This window comes from Scyliorhinus torazame, chromosome 21 (assembly GCF_047496885.1).
Source record: "Scyliorhinus torazame isolate Kashiwa2021f chromosome 21, sScyTor2.1, whole genome shotgun sequence".
Lineage (NCBI taxonomy): Eukaryota > Metazoa > Chordata > Chondrichthyes > Carcharhiniformes > Scyliorhinidae > Scyliorhinus > Scyliorhinus torazame.
In genome coordinates, this window is record NC_092727.1 from 129,674,079 (window position 1) to 129,692,159 (window position 18,081).

Below are 18,081 nucleotides of genomic sequence, written 5' to 3' on the forward strand. Positions count from 1 at the left end.
TATGTCTGTCATTCTTGGACTTTGAGCAAGCGTCAATAATTTATTGAAATAGTTGAGAGAAACAGTAAGGAGCAGTCCAGCTCCTTGAAGCTGTTTCATCATTCAGTTAAATTGTGGCTGAACCTAGAATGACCCAGCACAAAAAGAGGCCATTCAGCCCATTATCCCTGTGCCAGCCCTCTGAAAGAGCTATCCAATAATTTCCACTGCCCTGCTCTTTCCTTTACCCTTCAAGTATTTATCTGATTCTATTTTGAAAGTCTCTTCCACCGCCCTTTCAGGCAGCACATTCCAGATTGTAAATAGTCGCAGCCTAAATAATCCTCCTCATCCTTACCTCTGGCACGTTCGCCAGTTACCGGTGCTTACTGACCCACCTACAGTTGGAAACATATTGTTTTGTGATTCTAATATTTGATAGATTGGATAAGGAGCAGTGGCGTTGTGGTAGTGTTGCTGGATTAGTGATCCAGGGACCAAGAGTCTGGGGACCTGAGTTCAGACCCCACCGTGGCAGATGGTGAAATCTCAATTCAATAAAAAGTTCAATAAAAAAATTAGAATCACAACAAAGAACAAAGAACAAAGAACAAAGAAATGTACAGCACAGGAACAGGCCCTTCGGCCCTCCAAGCCCGTGCCGACCATACTGCCCGACTAAACTACACTCTTCTACACTTCCTGGGTCCGTATCCTTCTATTCCCATCCTATTCATATATTTGTCAAGATGCCCCTTAAATGTCCCTATCGTCCCTGCTTCCACTACCTCCTCCGGTAGTGAGTTCCAGGCACCCACTACCCTCTGCGTAAAAAACTTGCCTCGTACATCTACTCTAAACTTTGCCCCTCTCACCTTAAACCTATGCCCCCTAGTAATTGACCCCTCTACCCTGGGGAAAAGCCTCTGACTATCCACTCTGTCTATGCCCCTCATAATTTTGTATACCTCTATCAGGTCGCCCCTCAACCTCCTTCGTTCCAGTGAGAACAAACCGAGTTTATTCAATCGCTCCTCATAGCTTATGCCCTCCATACCAGGCAACATTCTGGTAAATCTCTTCTGCACCCTCTCTAAAGCCTCCACATCCTTCTGGTAGTGTGGCGACCAGAATTGAACACTATACTCCAAGTGTGGCCTAACTAAGGTTCTATACAGCTGCAACATGACTTGCCAATTCTTATACTCAATGCCCCGGCCAATGAAGGCAAGCATGCCGTATGCCTTCTTGACTACCTTCTCCACCTGTGTAGCCCCTTTCAGTGATCTGTGGACCTGTACTCCTAGATCTCTTTGACTTTCAATACTCTTGAGGGTTCTACCATTCACTGTATATTCCCTACCTGCATTAGCCCTTCCAAAATGCATTACCTCACATTTGTCCAGGTTAAACTCCATCTGCCATCTCTCCGCCCAAGTCTCCAGACAATCTAAATCCTGCTGTATCCTCAGACAGTCCTCATCGCTATCCGCAATTCCACCAACCTTTGTGTCGTCTGCAAACTTACTAATCAGACCAGTTACATTTTCCTCCAAATCATTTATATATACTACAAAGAGCAAAGGTCCCAGCACTGATCCCTGTGGAACACCACTGGTCACAGCCCTCCAATTAGAAAAGCATCCCTCCATTGCTACCCTCTGCCTTCTATGGCCTAGCCAGTTCTGTATCCACCTTGCCAGTTCACTCCTGATCCCAACAACAATGAAACAATTGCTGCAAAAACCCATCTGGTTCACTAATGTCCTTTAGGGAAGGAAATCTGCCGCCCTGACCTGGTCTGGCCTTCATGTGACTCCAGACCCACAGCAATGTGGTTGACTCTTAGCTGTCCTCGGGGATGGGCAATAAATGCTGACCCAGCGACGCCCACATCCCAGGAACAAATAAAGTGAAAATTTAAAATCCTCTTTCCTGTTTGTTCATTACCCCTTGATACCCATCCCGATCTATAATCTAACAATACAATTCCTCGGCTGCACAGAGGGTTAGATGATGCAGTGCTTTGGTTGCTATCTTTCACATAGCTTTCCAACCATATGTTGTCAGTAAGGATCAAACTGTTAGTATGGCTCTGTGGGTGACCCTTACACCTGTAAGTCAGAAGGCTCAGGATTCAATTTCCACTCCAGAGACTTGAGGCTGACATCTTAGTGCAGTATTGAGGGAATGCTGCACGGTCCGAGGAGCAGTACTGAGGGAATGCTACACAGTCCGAGGAGCAGTATTGAGGGAATGCTGCACGGTCCGAGGAGCAGTATTGAGGGAATGCTGCACGGTCCGAGGAGCAGTATTGAAGGAATGCTGCACGGTCCGAGGAGCAGTATTGAGGGAATGTTGCACAATCCGAGGAGCAGTATTGCGGGAATGCTGCACGGTCCGAGGAGCAGTATTGAGGGAATGCTGCACGGTCCGAGGAGCAGTATTGAGGGAATGCTGCACGGTCCGAGGAGCAGTACTGAGGGAATGCTGCACGGTCCGAATGGCAGTATTGAGGGAATGCTGCACGGTCCGAGGAGCAGTATTGAAGGAATGCTGCACGGTCCGAGGAGCAGTATTGAGGGAATGTTGCACAATCCGAGGAGCAGTATTGCGGGAATGCTGCACGGTCCGAGGAACAGTATTGAGGGAATACTGCACGGTCAGAGGAGGAGCACTGAGGGAATGCTGCACGGTCCGAGGAGCAGTGTTGAGGGAATGCTGCACGGTCTGAGGAGCAGTACTGAGGGAATGCTGCACGGTCAGAGGAGCAGTATTGAGGGAATGCTACACGGTCCGAGGAGCAGTATTGAGGGAATGCTGCACGGTCAGAGGAACAGTATTGAGGGAATGCTGCACGGTCCGAGGAGCAGTATTGAGCGAATGCTGCACGGTCCGAGGAGCAGTATTGTGGGAATGCTGCACGGTCCGAGGAGCAGTATTGAGGGAATGCTGCACAGTCCGAGGAGCAGTATTGAGGGAATGCTGCACGGTCCGAGGAGCAGTATTGAGGGAATGCACGGTCCGAGGAGCAGTATTGAGGGAATGCTGCACGGTCCGAGGAGCAGTATTGAGGGAATGCTGCACGGTCCGAGGAGCAGTATTGAGGGAATGCTACACGGTCCGAGGAGCAGTATTGAGGGAATGCTGCACGGTCCGAGGAGCAGTATTGAGGGAATGCTGCACGGTCCGAGGAGCAGTATTGAGGGAATGCTGCACGGTCCGAGGAGCAGTATTGAGGGAATGCTGCACGGTCCGAGGAGCAGTATTGTGGGAATGCTGCACGGTCCGAGGAGCAGTATTGAGGGAATGCTGCACGGTCCGAGTAGCTGTATTGAGGGAATGCTGCACGGTCCGAGGAGCAGTATTGAGGGAATGCTGCACGGTCCGAGGAGCAGTACTGAGGGAGTGCTGCACGGTCCGAGGAGCAGTATTGAGGGAATGCTGCACGGTCCGAGGAGCAGTATTGAGGGAATGCTGCACGGTCCGAGGAGCAGTATTGCGGGAATGCTGCACGGTCCGAGGAGCAGTATTGAGGGAGTGCTGCACGGTCCGAGGAGCAGTATTGAGGGAATGTTGCACGGTCCGAGGAGCAGTATTGAGGGAATGCTACACGGTCCGAGGAGCAGTATTGAGGGAATGCTGCACGGTCCGAGGAGCAGTATTGAGGGAATGCTGCACGGTCCGAGGAGCAGTATTGAGGGAATGCTGCACGGTCCGAGGAGCAGTATTGAGGGAATGCTGCACGGTCCGAGGAGCAGTATTGAGGGAATGCTGCACGGTCCGAGGAGCAGTATTGAGGGAATGCTGCACGGTCCGAGGAGCAGTATTGAGGGAATGCACGGTCCGAGGAGCAGTATTGAGGGAATGCTACACGGTCCGAGGAGCAGTATTGAGGGAATGCTGCACGGTCCGAGGAGCAGTATTGAGGGAATGCTACACGGTCCGAGGAGCAGTATTGAGGGAATGCTGCACGGTCCGAGGAGCAGTATTGAGGGAATGCTGCACGGTCCGAGGAGCAGTATTGAGGGAATGCTGCACGGTCCGAGGAGCAGTACTGAGGGAATGCTGCACGGTCCGAGGAACAGTACTGAGGGAATGCTGCACGGTCCGAGGAACAGTATTGAGGGAATGCTGCACGGTCCGAGGGGCAGTACTGAGGGAATGTTGCACGGTCCGAGGAGCAGTATTGAGGGAATGCTGCACGGTCCGAGGAGCAATATTGAGGGAATGCTGCACGGTCCGAATGGCAGTATTGAGGGAATGTTGCACGGTCCGAGGAGCAGTATTGAGGGAATGCTGCACGGTCCGAGGAGCAGTATTGAGGGAATGCTGCACGGTCCGAGGAGCAGTATTGAGGGAATGCTGCACGGTCCGAGGAGCAGTATTGAGGGAATGCTGCACGGTCCGAGGAGCAGTATTGAGGGAATGCTGCACGGTCCGAGGAGCAGTATTGAGGGAATGCTGCACGGTCCGAGGAGCAGTATTGAGGGAATGCTACACAGTCCGAGGAGCAGTATTGAGGGAATGCTGCACGGTCCGAGGAGCAGTATTGAGGGAATGCTGCACGGTCCGAGGAGCAGTATTGAGGGAATGCTGCACGGTCCGAGGAGCAGTATTGAGGGAATGCTGCACGGTCCGAGGAGCAGTATTGAGGGAATGCTGCACGGTCCGAGGAGCAGTATTGAGGGAATGCTGCACGGTCCGAGGAGCAGTATTGAGGGAATGCTGCACGGTCCGAGGAGCAGTATTGAGGGAATGCTGCACGGTCCGAGGAGCAGTATTGAGGGAATGCTACACGGTCCGAGGAGCAGTATTGAGGGAATGCTGCACGGTCCGAGGAGCAGTATTGAGGGAATGCTGCACGGTCCGAGGAGCAGTATTGAGGGAATGCTGCACGGTCCGAGGAGCAGTACTGAGGGAATGCTGCACGGTCCGAGGAACAGTACTGAGGGAATGCTGCACGGTCCGAGGAACAGTATTGAGGGAATGCTGCACGGTCCGAGGAGCAGTATTGAGGGAATGCTGCACGGTCCGAGGAGCAGTACTGAGGGAATGCTGCACGGTCCGAGGAACAGTACTGAGGGAATGCTGCACGGTCCGAGGAACAGTATTGAGGGAATGCTGCACGGTCCGAGGGGCAGTACTGAGGGAATGTTGCACGGTCCGAGGAGCAGTATTGAGGGAATGCTGCACGGTCCGAGGAGCAATATTGAGGGAATGCTGCACGGTCCGAATGGCAGTATTGAGGGAATGTTGCACGGTCCGAGGAGCAGTATTGAGGGAATGCTGCACGGTCCGAGGAGCAGTATTGAGGGAATGCTGCACGGTCCGAGGAGCAGTATTGAGGGAATGCTGCACGGTCCGAGGAGCAGTATTGAGGGAATGCTGCACGGTCCGAGGAGCAGTATTGAGGGAATGCTGCACGGTCCGAGGAGCAGTATTGAGGGAATGCTGCACGGTCCGAGGAGCAGTATTGAGGGAATGCTACACGGTCCGAGGAGCAGTATTGAGGGAATGCTGCACGGTCCGAGGAGCAGTATTGAGGGAATGCTGCACGGTCCGAGGAGCAGTATTGAGGGAATGCTGCACGGTCCGAGGAGCAGTATTGAGGGAATGCTGCACGGTCCGAGGAGCAGTATTGAGGGAATGCTGCACGGTCCGAGGAGCAGTATTGAGGGAATGCTGCACGGTCCGAGGAGCAGTATTGAGGGAATGCTGCACGGTCCGAGGAGCAGTATTGAGGGAATGCTGCACGGTCCGAGGAGCAGTATTGAGGGAATGCTGCACGGTCCGAGGAACAGTATTGAGGGAATGCTGCACGGTCCGAGGAGCAGTATTGAGGGAATGCTGCACGGTCCGAGGAGCAGTATTGAGGGAATGCTGCACGGTCCGAGGAGCAGTATTGAGGGAATGCTGCACGGTCCGAGGAGCAGTATTGAGGGAATACTGCACGGTCAGAGGAGCAGTACTGAGGGAATGCTGCACGGTCCGAGGAACAGTATTGAGGGAATGCTGCACGGTCCGAGGAGCAGTATTGAGGGAATGCTGCACGGTCCGAGGAGCAGTATTGAGGGAATGCTGCACGGTCCGAGGAGCAGTATTGAGGGAATGCTGCACGGTCCGAGGAGCAGTATTGAGGGAATGCTGCACGGTCAGAGGAACAGTATTGAGGGAATGCTGCACGGTCCGAGGAACAGTATTGAGGGAATGCTGCACGGTCCGAGGAGCAGTATTGAGGGAATGCTGCACGGTCCGAGGAGCAGTATTGAGGGAATGCTGCACGGTCAGAGGAACAGTATTGAGGGAATGCTGCACGGTCCGAGGAACAGTATTGAGGGAATGCTGCACGGTCCGAGGAGCAGTATTGAGGGAATGCTGCACGGTCCGAGGAGCAGTATTGAGGGAATGCTGCACGGTCCGAGGAGCAGTATTGAGGGAATACTGCACGGTCAGAGGAGCAGTACTGAGGGAATGCTGCACGGTCCGAGGAGCAGTATTGAGGGAATGCTGCACGGTCCGAGGAGCAATATTGAGGGAATGTTGCACGGTCCGAGGAGCAGTATTGAGGGAATGCTGCGCAGTCCGAGGAGCAGTACTGAGGGAATGCTGCACGGTCCGAGGAGCAATATTGAGGGAATGTTGCACGGTCCGAGGAGCAATATTGAGGGAATGTTGCACGGTCCGAGGAGCAGTATTGAGGGAATGCTGCGCAGTCCGAGGAGCAGTACTGAGGGAATGCTGCACGGTCCGAGGAGCAGTAATGAGGGAATGCTGCACGGTCCGAGGAGCAGTATTGAGGGAATGCTGCACGGTCCGAGGAGCAGTATTGAGGGAATGCTGCACGGTCCGAGGAGCAGTATTTGATTGATTGATTGATATTTATTGTCACATGTACCGAAGTACAGTGAAAAGTGTTTTCAGCGGCCAAGGGAACATACACAGTAGACAAAAGAATAATCGACAGAGTACATTGACAATGTTACATCAACAAATAGTGATTGGTTACAGTGCGGAACAAGGGGCCAAACGAGCAGCACAGGGCGCCATGAATAGGATTGAGGAAATGCTACACGATTCGAGGAACAGTAATGTGGGAGTACTGCATTGTCGGAGGGGCAGTACTGATGGATTCTACAGTGTTGTAAGGGCAGTGCTAAAGGAGTGCTTCACTGTCAGGAAGTTAGTGCTGAGGGTGCGTTGCACTGATGAAGGGTCAATACTGGAGGAGAACTAAATGGGTAATCATTTTCAAATAGGTTACAGAAGATTGGTGTGAGATAAATTTGATGTGGAGGGGCTCCCCCTCATATGGTGGGAGCTGAACTTTGCATTCACTGCTGTTTTGAATAGTCTACAAGTGCTTAATGCTAACTCTGGATGAATGAAGTTGGAAAGAGTTCCATTCCTCAGCATAAACATCTGTCATCTTCATGTCAGTGGCTTCATTCTGCCTAAACCAGCCTCCATTAGCTTGAGCTCAGCCAAAACTCTACTGTCCATACCCGAGCCCTCAACATGTACTGGTCACCCATCACCCTTGTACTCGCTGACTTACATTGACTCCCAGTCCGACAAAACTGCAGCTTTTAAATTATCATCCTTGCTTTCAAATCCCCTCCATTGCTTCTCCTTTCCCTATCTCTGTAACTTCCTCCTGCCTTATCAATCTCCAAGATCGCTGCACTCTACTAATTCTGAGCTCTTTTTTAAAAAAGAAAAATTTTTTCTTCTAAATTTAGAGTACACAATTCATTTTTTCCAATTATGGGGCAATTTAGCGAGGCCAATCCACCTAGCCTGCACATCTTTGGGTTGTGGGGGTGAAACCCACGCAAACACAGGGAGAATGTGCAAACTCCACACGGACAGTGACCCAGAGCCGGGATCGAACCTGAGACCTCGGCGCCGTGAGGCATCAGGGCTAACCCACTGCGCCACCGCGCTGCCCTAATTCTGGGCTCTTGAGCACTCCGATTTTAATCACTGTAACATTGATGACTGCGCATTCAGCTGTCTGTGCCCTCAGCTCTGGAATTCCCTCCCTACACCGCTCCACCATTCTCCTTCTCTAAGACACTCCTTAAAACCTACCTCTTTGACTGAACCTTTGGTCACCTTATATTCCCTTGCGTGACCTGGTGCCATATTTTGTCGGAGGAAACTTCTGGAAAGTGCCGTGGACCATTTTATTGTGTTAAAGGCCCTCTATAAATGCAGGTTGTTGTTTACTTTACCCAAGTGTTGCAGCCAGCCACAGTCCTGCAACCTTACAGCTGAGTATATAAGGAGCACCGAGTGGAAGAACATGAGAAGAATCAGGATGAACAGAGAGTAATGAATTGGAACATTTTCTAATCGCAGGGCTGTCAATGAATGTGGAATTTTGGTTTCTTACTTAATTTTTGCAGTTCCCCCTCCCTCCTGATCCTAACCCCCAGATATTCTAGGTGAAAATGTGAATAACCAGATGCCTTAGAGACATAAAATCATTGGATGAAGATTGAGAGAGGGGGTGAAGAGAAATGTTTACTCTCAGAAATTTATCGTAACGTGGAACAGTTAACCTGAAAAGCTGATCGCATACATTTAAAAGAATATACATTTTATTCACATTTTTCGCATTTTATACATAAACAATAACACAAAACAATAAACAAACCCCCTGAACTCCTCCCCCCCACCTCACAACTAATGGTGACCAGCTCTTTACAGAATAAACAACTGCTACCTCCGAGAGAACCCCTCAATTGCCCCCCTCAAGATTATAAAAATTCCGTAAGATCCCCCAGCCACACGGAGGAGCTGGTTGCATACATCATTTTAAAAGGGTGTTGGATAGGTGCTTGAGGATGAACAAGTTACAGGATTACAGACAGAAAGCAGAGATTGGATTGGATTTGTTTACCGAGGTACAGTGAAAAGTATTTTTCTGCGAGCAGCTCAACAGATCATTAAATACATGAGAAGAAAAGAAAATACATAATAGGGCAACACAACATATACAATGTAACTACATAAGCACCGGCATCGGATGAAGCATACAGGGTGTAGTATTAATGAGGTCAGTCCATAAGAGGGTCATTTAGGAGTCTGGTGACAGTGGGGAAGAAGCTGTTTTTGAGTCTGTTCGTGCGTGTTCTCAGACTTCTGTATCTCCTGCCTGATGGAAGAAGTTGGAAGAGTGAGTAAGCCGGGTGGGAGGGATCTTTGATTATGCTGCCTGCTTTCCCCAGGCAGCGAGAGGTGTAGATGGAGTCAATGGATGGGAGGCAGGTTCGTGTGATGGACTGAGCGGTGTTCACGACTCTCTGAAGTTTCTTGCGGTCCTGGGCCGAGCAGTTGCCATACCAGGCTGTGATGCAGCCAGATAGGATGCGTTCTATGATGCATCTGTAAAAGTTGGTAAGAGTTAATGTGGACATGCCAAATTTCCTTAGTTTCCTGAGGAAGTATAGGCGCTGTTGTGCTTTCTTGGTGGTAGCGTTGACATGGGTGGACCAGGACAGATTTTTGGAGATCTGCACCCCTAGGAATTTGAAACTGCTAACCATCTCCACCTCGGCCCCGTTGATGCTGACAGGGGTGTGCACAGTACTTTGCTTCCTGAAGTCAATGACCAGCTCTTTAGTTTTGCTGGCATTGAGGGAGAGATTGTTGTCGCTACACCACTCCACTAGGTTCTCTATCTCCCTCCTGTATTCGGACTCGTCGTTATTCGAGATCCGGCCCACTATGGTCGTATCGTCAGCAAACTTGTAGATGGAGTTGGAACCAAATTTTGCCACGCAGTCGTGTGTGTACAGGGAGTAGAGTAGGGGGCTAAGTACGCAGCCTTGTGGGGCCCCGGTGTTGAGGACTATTGTGGAGGTGTTGTTGTTCATTCTTACTGATTGTGGTCTGTTGGTCAGAAAATTGAGGATCCAGTTGCAGAGTGGGGAGCCAAGTCCTAGGTTTTGGAGCTTTGTTATGAGCTTGGCTGGGATTATTGAAGGCGGAGCTGTAGTCAATAAATAGGAGTCTGATGTAGGAGTCCTTGTTTTCGAGATGCTCTAGGGATGAGTGTAGAGCCAGGGAAATGGTGTCTGATGTGGACCGGTTGCAGCGGTACGCGAATTGCAGTGGATCAAGGCGTTCTGGGAGTATGGAGGTGATGCGCTTCATGATCAACCTCTCGAAGCACTTCATTACGACTGAAGTCAGGGCCACTGGTCAGTAGTCATTGAGGCATGTTGCCTGGTTCTTCTTTGGTACCGGTATGATGGTGGTCTTCTTGAAGCAGGTGGGGACCTCGGAGTGGAGTAGGGACAGGTTAAAGATGTCTGCGAACACATCCACGGATGTGGCACTATCTACTCTTTGAAAGAGCCAACACAGCCATCAGCCGAATGGCCTCCTTCTGAACTGTATGTTTGAACAATTCTCTGGAGGGTTCCGGTGGAGGGACAATGCTTTTCCAATGAGAGCAGTGAGCTGATGGGCAGGCCTTTGACCTGTCCCAGTCTCACATACTTGTTGGAACATGGTGTTAGAGCTTGTCGTGGAATGCCACAGAGCTCAGGGCGGCTGCAGATGTGATTAGACAATAAAGGAGAAAGGCAACAGAACCAGTTGAAAAGAGACAATACAAATGAATATGAACAGGCCATTCAGCCCATCATGGCGGAATCCTGAGAAACCCAAGTGCAGCTTCTTAACAGCATCTTCGACATTTCCACTATTTCCACCTCTGCCACTCAATCCAGAAGCCTATTACAACATTTACTTTCCTTATTGTTATACTTCTGGATTTTTATCTTGTTAGCACTAATGTTCAGCATTAAATACCCCTCATATTCAGGAGCCAGAGCTCATGCAGAGAGGAACATTTTCATCTTCATCCCTGAGTGGGCTGTGTGGCTGGAGAATATTGAAGAAGCGAAGGGGTTAAGAAATGTAGGAGTGAAGAATATTGGAGAAGTGGGGTGGAGTGAGGGCTGTGTGGGGATTTGAAGACAAGCCGTTGACCTGACAGATGATAGAGACAACGGAAGTCAGTGAGGTGAATGCGCTGAATGACAATAGGAATCCTGTACTCCAGTAGCACAGTGATTAGTGCTGTTGCTTCACAGCTCCAGGGTCCCAGGCTTGGGTCACTGTCTGTGCGGAGTCTGCACGTTCTCCCCGTGTCTGCGTGGGTTTCCTCCGGGTGCTCCGGTTTCCTCCCACAGTCCAAAGATGTGCAGGTTAGGTGGGTTGGCCATGCTAAATTACCCTTAGTGTCCAAAAAAAGGGGAGGTGGGGTTACGGAGATAGGGTGGAGGTGTGGGCTTAAGTAGGGTGCTCTTCCCAAGAGCCGGTGCAGACTCGATGGGCCGAATAGCCTCCTTCTGCACTGTAAATTCTATGAAATTGAAGATTATGGGATTCCATTTTCATTTGATGAAAAGACTATTTTAGAATAGTATGTCCAGGTATTGGTGCTTTGCTTTGAGAAGGAAAGCAAGGCCATGGAGCAGGTGAAGAAGAGCTTCATTAAGACAATGTCAGTGATAAGAGGCTTCAGTTTGGAAGAGTGACAAGAGAAAAGAAGAAAATGATTTACATTTTTACAGCACCTTTCATGACTGCAGGATGTTCCAAAGTGTTTTACAGCCAGTGACGTACTTTGGAAGTGTGGTGACAGTAGCAATGTAGAAAGTTGTGATCATTTCCATTAGAACACAGAGGTTGGAGGAGATCTGATAGAATTCAAAGAAATTTTGAAAAACCTAATCGGGGAAAAATAATTTTTACTGGCTGTGGCTGGGGAAATCTGGAAGACAAGGTCACAGTTTCAGAATAGGACTGAGGTCAGCAAACCTTTCTTCAGGGGGTTGTGAATGTTTGTAATTCTCTCCCCCAAAGATCTGTGGATGCTGCGTCTTTTGAGGATATTCAAGACAGCAGTCAGTAGATGTTCAGGCATTAAGGGATATGGAGACTGTATAGGAAAGTGGGGTTGATGCAGAGGATCAGCCATGAACTTGTTGAATGGAGAGCGGGCTCGAAAGACCAATTTGCCTCCTCCAGTTTCTATTTATGTTCCTATCGAGACCATAAAGCGAAGGCATAAGTTTAACATCACTACTAAAGGACGGGCTCCTGAAGACAAAAGGTTGCTAGAAACAGTGTTGAAAGCATTAAGGCTTTTTTTTTTTACAAGGAATGTGAATAATTTCTTGAAGTGGACAAATTAAATGAGCCAGGGAGCAGGATTGGGAGCAGAATATTGATAAATGTGTAACTCTTTCGGAGAAACAGCAGAGATCTGATGGGCTGAATGGTCTCCTGTGCTGTACAATTCTTTGATTTGCTGATTGAAAAATGTTGTTTTAACCCTGACAGGACAGCAACAGTTAAGTGTACAGGCGGGGGTCATGTCTCCGGTTTCTGCCAACAATATCACCATCACTGGACTAAGTCCCACTCAGCTGCACATGGAACCAGCCTTACCAGCCGACGAGATTGCGGAACAGCAGGTGCATCAGAACAAGAAGTTAAAAAGAATGGCCTGCACTTGTCCAAATTGCAAGGATGGCGAGAAAAGGTGTGCATTGCTTTTCATTCCTGTCTCTTGTTCTTCTCTCAGGCTTCCCTATTCTCATTTATAATAATATAATAATATTTGCTTATTGTCACAAGTAGGCTTCCATGAAGTTACTGTGAAAAGCCCCTAGTCGCCACATTCCGGCGCCTGTTCGGGGAGGTTGGTATGGGAATTGAACCCGCGCTGCTGCCTTGTTCTGCATTACAAGCCAGCTATTTAGCCCAGTGTGCTAAACCAGCCCCTGGATGTGAACGCGGCTGGCAAGATCCGCAGTTATTGCCTCATCCCCTACCTGTCTCCTGAGAAGGAGGGGATAAGACATCTTCCTCCACCACTGCATACCAGGTGGTGGAAGCTGCTGGTAGGTCAGGAGTTCCAGGATTTTGACCCACTGACGACAAAGGAACACTTTTTCTGTCTACCTGATATCCTGTTTAACAGATGAATCCTGCTTCTCCAACTCTCCATTTAACTGAAGTCCTCATCCTTGATACTAACTAATAAATATCTTCTGCACCCAATCCAAGGCCTTGACATCCTTCTGTTACGACACCCTGGGCTAGTGCACAGTCAGTTCCAGCCCCACTTGACCCAAAGTCACAACACAATTAAATTAACCAATGCGTCTTAGAAAAATACCGCAAGTAATTGGCCCTTGGCCAGCCAATAATTACGACTGCCTGGTTTGTAAATGTAAACACAATTACTTTTTATTTATAACAAGAACTGTAATGTACTATGCAGCAAATACAACTGGCTAACAATTATCTAATCCCTAATCCCCCACTTTAACTTGAAGAAAGGGGTCAAAAAAACTCAAGTTAAATGGAAACAGCGTCTTTGTTTCAGACGGTTGTCTCCAGCACCTTACTCCTCTTCAAACTCTACTTTCAGTCCGAGGCTTTACTGTAGATTCAATCAGGCCTCTGTAGTTTCTAAAATACAGCACTCACAGCCTTTCTGGAGAGAGAGAGAGAGAGCGAGAGGGTCTGGTCTTTGTTTGCAGCCTGTAATGGTTTTCCTGTTGAGTCATTCATGCAGTTTCTCAATAATTCCAGAAATACAGCACTCATAGCCTTCCTGGAGAAAGCACAGAGGAGAGAGAGATAAAGTTTTTATACCTGTGCTTCCAGGAGTCAAACTGAGCTCCTTGGTACTCTGAAAATCATTCCTGTGAGATAGGATCAAATCAACACCTGTTACTGGGCAGAGCGCGACCGTTTGCCCAATTCATTGGCCAGTCAATCAAACCGAGTCCCAACCCATCTCTGCTGAAAAGTCTGAAGCTCCTGTTCAAACTAGCAGAGAGTTCTCTCCTGTAACTACTGAATTCCTCATTCTCTGCTGCTTGACTAAAAGATACATGTCCATTAAACACACATGGATCAAAAATGATAACGGTAAAAATAAAAGAAAGGGGAAGAAGGGGAGAAACAGGAAGGACCCTCACACTTCTTTAAGTGTGGTATCCACAATTTTCTGTTGGGATCCAATTAGTTTTTATAACGGTTTGTTGTAGCATAAAGGTTTGGTATCATTTGGCCCCTTGGTTTCTTAGATCCTGTTTTTATTGGACAAAAAATAACATTTCCTACTCCAGTGATTCTGTCCCTTTTTTTCTGTGAAATTTTCATTTTGATGAAAATGAGGCTTACTTGATTGACTTGCCAACTCTGCACTAGTTGCTAATCTCACAAGACCATCTGATACGTTGCTTAACGCTGGAATTGACATGACTTTGCCTTAAATCTAGGAGTGGAGAGGTAGGGAAGAAGAAGCACGTTTGTCACATTCCAGGTTGCGAGAAGGTATTCCGGAAAACATCCTTGCTAAGAGCTCACGTCCGCTTGCACACAGGGGAACGCCCGTTTGTCTGCAGTTGGGTCTACTGTGGGAAGAGGTTCACTCGCAGCGATGAGCTACAGAGGCACTCCAGAACTCACACAGGTCAGTGCTGCACAAGTAGAGTAATTTTCCTCTTAATGAATGGCAATGAGTGTGCGCTGCACAGGAATTATGCTCAGTTCTATTTGTATCAAAGGAACTTTCAATTTGGCTTGCCTATTAATTCCAGGTGCCTTCTGTAAAAGACTTTCAGCACTGCTGCCTACGGCGCTGAGGACCCGGGTTCGATCCCGGCCCTGGGTCACTGTCAATGTGGAGTTTGCACATTCTCCCCGTGTTTGCGTGGGTCTCACCCCCTCAACCCAAAGATGTGCAGGCTAGATGGATTGGCCACGCTAAATTGCCCCTTACATGGAAAAATATAATTGGGTACTCAAAATGTTTTTCTTTTTTTTCCAGTAAAACGTGTCTTTCATAACTTTATACTCAAATCAAGATTTTCAACAAACTTAAGTTAGAATCCTGAACAAGAACCCAACTATTTTCAGTTTGTAAAACTGAGGAAATGTCGCTGCACCACGAGAGTGATAACACTGCCCAATCGGTACCTTTTATGTTAAAACGGACTTTAATTTAATTACAGAATTAACCACATTAGCAACAAAGAAATACCTTTACAGTGAACAGTTACAACGGTTCTTAAGTAAAAGAAGAAAGGGCAGCACGGTGGCGCAGTGGGTTAGCCCTGATGCCTCACGGCGCCGAGGTCCCAGGTTCGATCCCGGCTCTGGGTCACTGTCTGTGTGGAGTTTGCACATTCTCCCCGTGCTTGCGTGGGTTTCACCCCCACAACCCAAAGATGTGCAGGGTAGTGGATTGGCTACACTAAATTGCCCCTTAATTGGAAAAAAATAATAATTGGGTACTCTAAATTTATTTTAAAAATTAAAAAATTTTTTCAAAAAGTTAAAGAGTAAACCTTAGCTTACGGATTAAACCTGCCTCTATATTTCAATTAAGCTAACCGGTATATATGAAATATTACTCATGAATAAAGTTAATAACCAGGGTTTTACTTGCTTTTCTCTTTGGAGAGAGAATCTTTCATGGCCAAACTGAAGCCTCTCTGTTCAGCTTAGAGTTCTAGGACTTACTGTCTATTCAGAGAGACCTGACTCCTCCCATTAACTACATCATCTATACCCAAACAATGGAATTCAGGAATAAGGAGCAGACTGATAAGTCAATCAGCCCCTTGAGTCTGCTCCACCATTCAAACAGATCATGGTTGATTTCTTCCTGGTCTCAAATCCTCCTTCCTGCCTGTTTCCCATATCCCTTTTTTAAAATAAATTTAGAGTACCCAATTAATTTCTTTCCAATTAAGGGACAATTTAGCGTGGCCAATCCACCTAGCCTGCACATCTTTGTGTTGTGGGGGCGAAACCCACGCAAACGCAGGGTGAATGTGCAAACTCCACACGGACAGTGACCCAGAGCTGGGATCGAACCTGGGACCTCGGCGCCGTGAGACTGCAGTGCTAACCCACTGCGCCACCGTGCTGCCCACACCCCATATCCCTTTAACCCATTTTTAAAAACAAAAAATATATCTATATCCTTCTTGAAAGCATTTAAAAACTCAGACTATGGCCTCACGGCAATCACGAAAAGACGAAAACAGACAAAAATCATTAAAACAAGGCAATTAGAGAGTGGATTCCAGAAAGGGACTATATTTTTAAAATTTGTGCCTGAGTAATGCCACAGGAATGAATTTGCTGCTTTATTACTGTAATATTCGTCATCTGTGATTAGTTTGGAAGGGTAAGAGAATGGGACCTGGGTTGTGGGTGACCATTGAAGTGGCATGATCAATGTCAGGTGGCTATACGGCGAGCAAATCAGGTTTACGGATCTATATCTAGGGCCATCAAGATAAAATGAAGAAGGGCAGCACAGTGGCGCAGTGGTTAGCACTGCTGCCTCACAGCGCCGAGGTCCCAGGTTCGATCCTGGCTCTGGGTCACTGTCCGTGTGGAGTTTTAACATTCTCCCCGTGTTTGCATGGGTTTCGCCCCCACAACCCAAAAATGTGCAAGCTAGGTGGATTGGCCACGCTAAATTGCCCCTTAATTGGAAAAAATGAGTTGGGTACTCTAAATTTAAAAAAAAACTCAGACTCCACCGGACTATGAGTCAAGGAGTTCCACAAATTCACCACCCTCTGCGAGGAGTACTTCCTCCTCATCTCAGTTTTTAATCTACCGCCTCTCAACCTACATCTGTGACCTTTCATTCTACAAGGGGGAACATTTGGTCTACGTTTACTTTATCAATCCCATTTAGTATTTTGTATACCTTGATCAGGTCCCCTCTCATCCTCCTAAACTCCAGCAAGTATCGGCCCAAACTGTTTAATCTCTCCCCATATGTCAATCCTTTCACCCCTGGAATCATTCGCCTAGTATACAGCATTATTTTGTATCTTCTTAAAATGTGTCCCTTGACTTGTTTAGCCAGGACCAAATACAATACCCCATATAAATTAACATTTTTTTTATTTGTTCATGGGACGTGGGTGTCGCCGGCTGTGCCAGCATTTATTGCACATCCCTAATTGCCCTCGAGGAGGCAGTTAAGAGTCAATCACATTTTGTGGGTCTGGAGTCACATGTAGGCCAGACCAGGTAAGGGTAGCAGATTCCCTTCCCTAAAGGACATTAGTGAACCAGATGGGTTTTTACGACAATCGGCAATGGTTTCATGGTCATCATTAGACTTTTAATTCCAGATTTTTATTGAATTCAAATTTCACCATCTGCAGTGGTGTCTCTGGTTTACTAGTCCAGTGACAGGTACCACTATGCCTCCGCCTCCCCGATCTACACCTGAGGGATCCTTCAGACCTAAATCCATTAGCTAGCTGTCTGTAAACAAGTGGTTCTCAAGATCTATTAGCAGAACACTAACTGCACATCAATGATTACCTCACTTTTATGATGCCTTAGTCGTCGCTCTAACAGTCATACTGTCTGTATGCATCTTAACCCAGGTTTTATCAACATTACAGCAAAAAATATAAAATATTGCAATTTCTTACGTTCATCACAATTAAATGACAGGACGTTCAACTGGACAGTGACAGCGTCTCTCATGAAAGGGAACATCCCAAAGCACTTTACAGGCAACAGAGCACGTTTGAAGTGTAGTGACTGCTGTAGTGTCGGAAACATGACAGCCAATTTGTGCACAGCAAGATCTCACAAAGAGCAATGCGATAATGATCAAATAATATTTTTTAATGATGTTTAATTGAGGGCATAAATATTGCCCAGGACACTGGAAGCACCTCCCTTGCTCTTCTTTGAAAATGAAATGAAAATCACTTATTGTCACAAGTAGGCTTCAAATGAAGTTACTGTGAAAAGCCCCTAGTCGCCACATTCTGGCGCCTGTTCGGGGAGGCTGTTACGGGAATTGAACCGTGCTGCTGGCCTGCCTTGGTCTGCTTTCAAAGCCAGCGATTTAGCCCAGTGTGCTAAACAGCCCCTTGCAATTGTGTTATTTAATTTCACCTGAGAGGGCAAACTCACAGTTAGACTGAGGTCAGTTTAACGTTTCATCTGAAAGACAGCATCTCAACAATGTCTGTCTCAGTCTGTCTGGAAGTAATGGTTTGCACCGTG

At 47.7% G+C, this 18,081-nt stretch overlaps 1 protein-coding gene across 3 annotated transcripts in view; it reads left to right on the plus strand.

The window, feature by feature from the left end:
* sp2 (sp2 transcription factor) overlaps window positions 1–18,081 on the plus strand; it is a 42,799-nt gene that overhangs the window by 13,258 nt on the left and 11,460 nt on the right. For all 3 annotated transcript variants that reach the window (XM_072487639.1, XM_072487637.1, XM_072487638.1), the window contains exons 4-5: window positions 12,346–12,547; window positions 14,301–14,494. In XM_072487639.1, coding sequence (XP_072343740.1) covers window positions 12,346–12,547; window positions 14,301–14,494 — 396 coding nt within the window. The remainder of the gene's footprint in view (window positions 1–12,345; window positions 12,548–14,300; window positions 14,495–18,081) is intronic.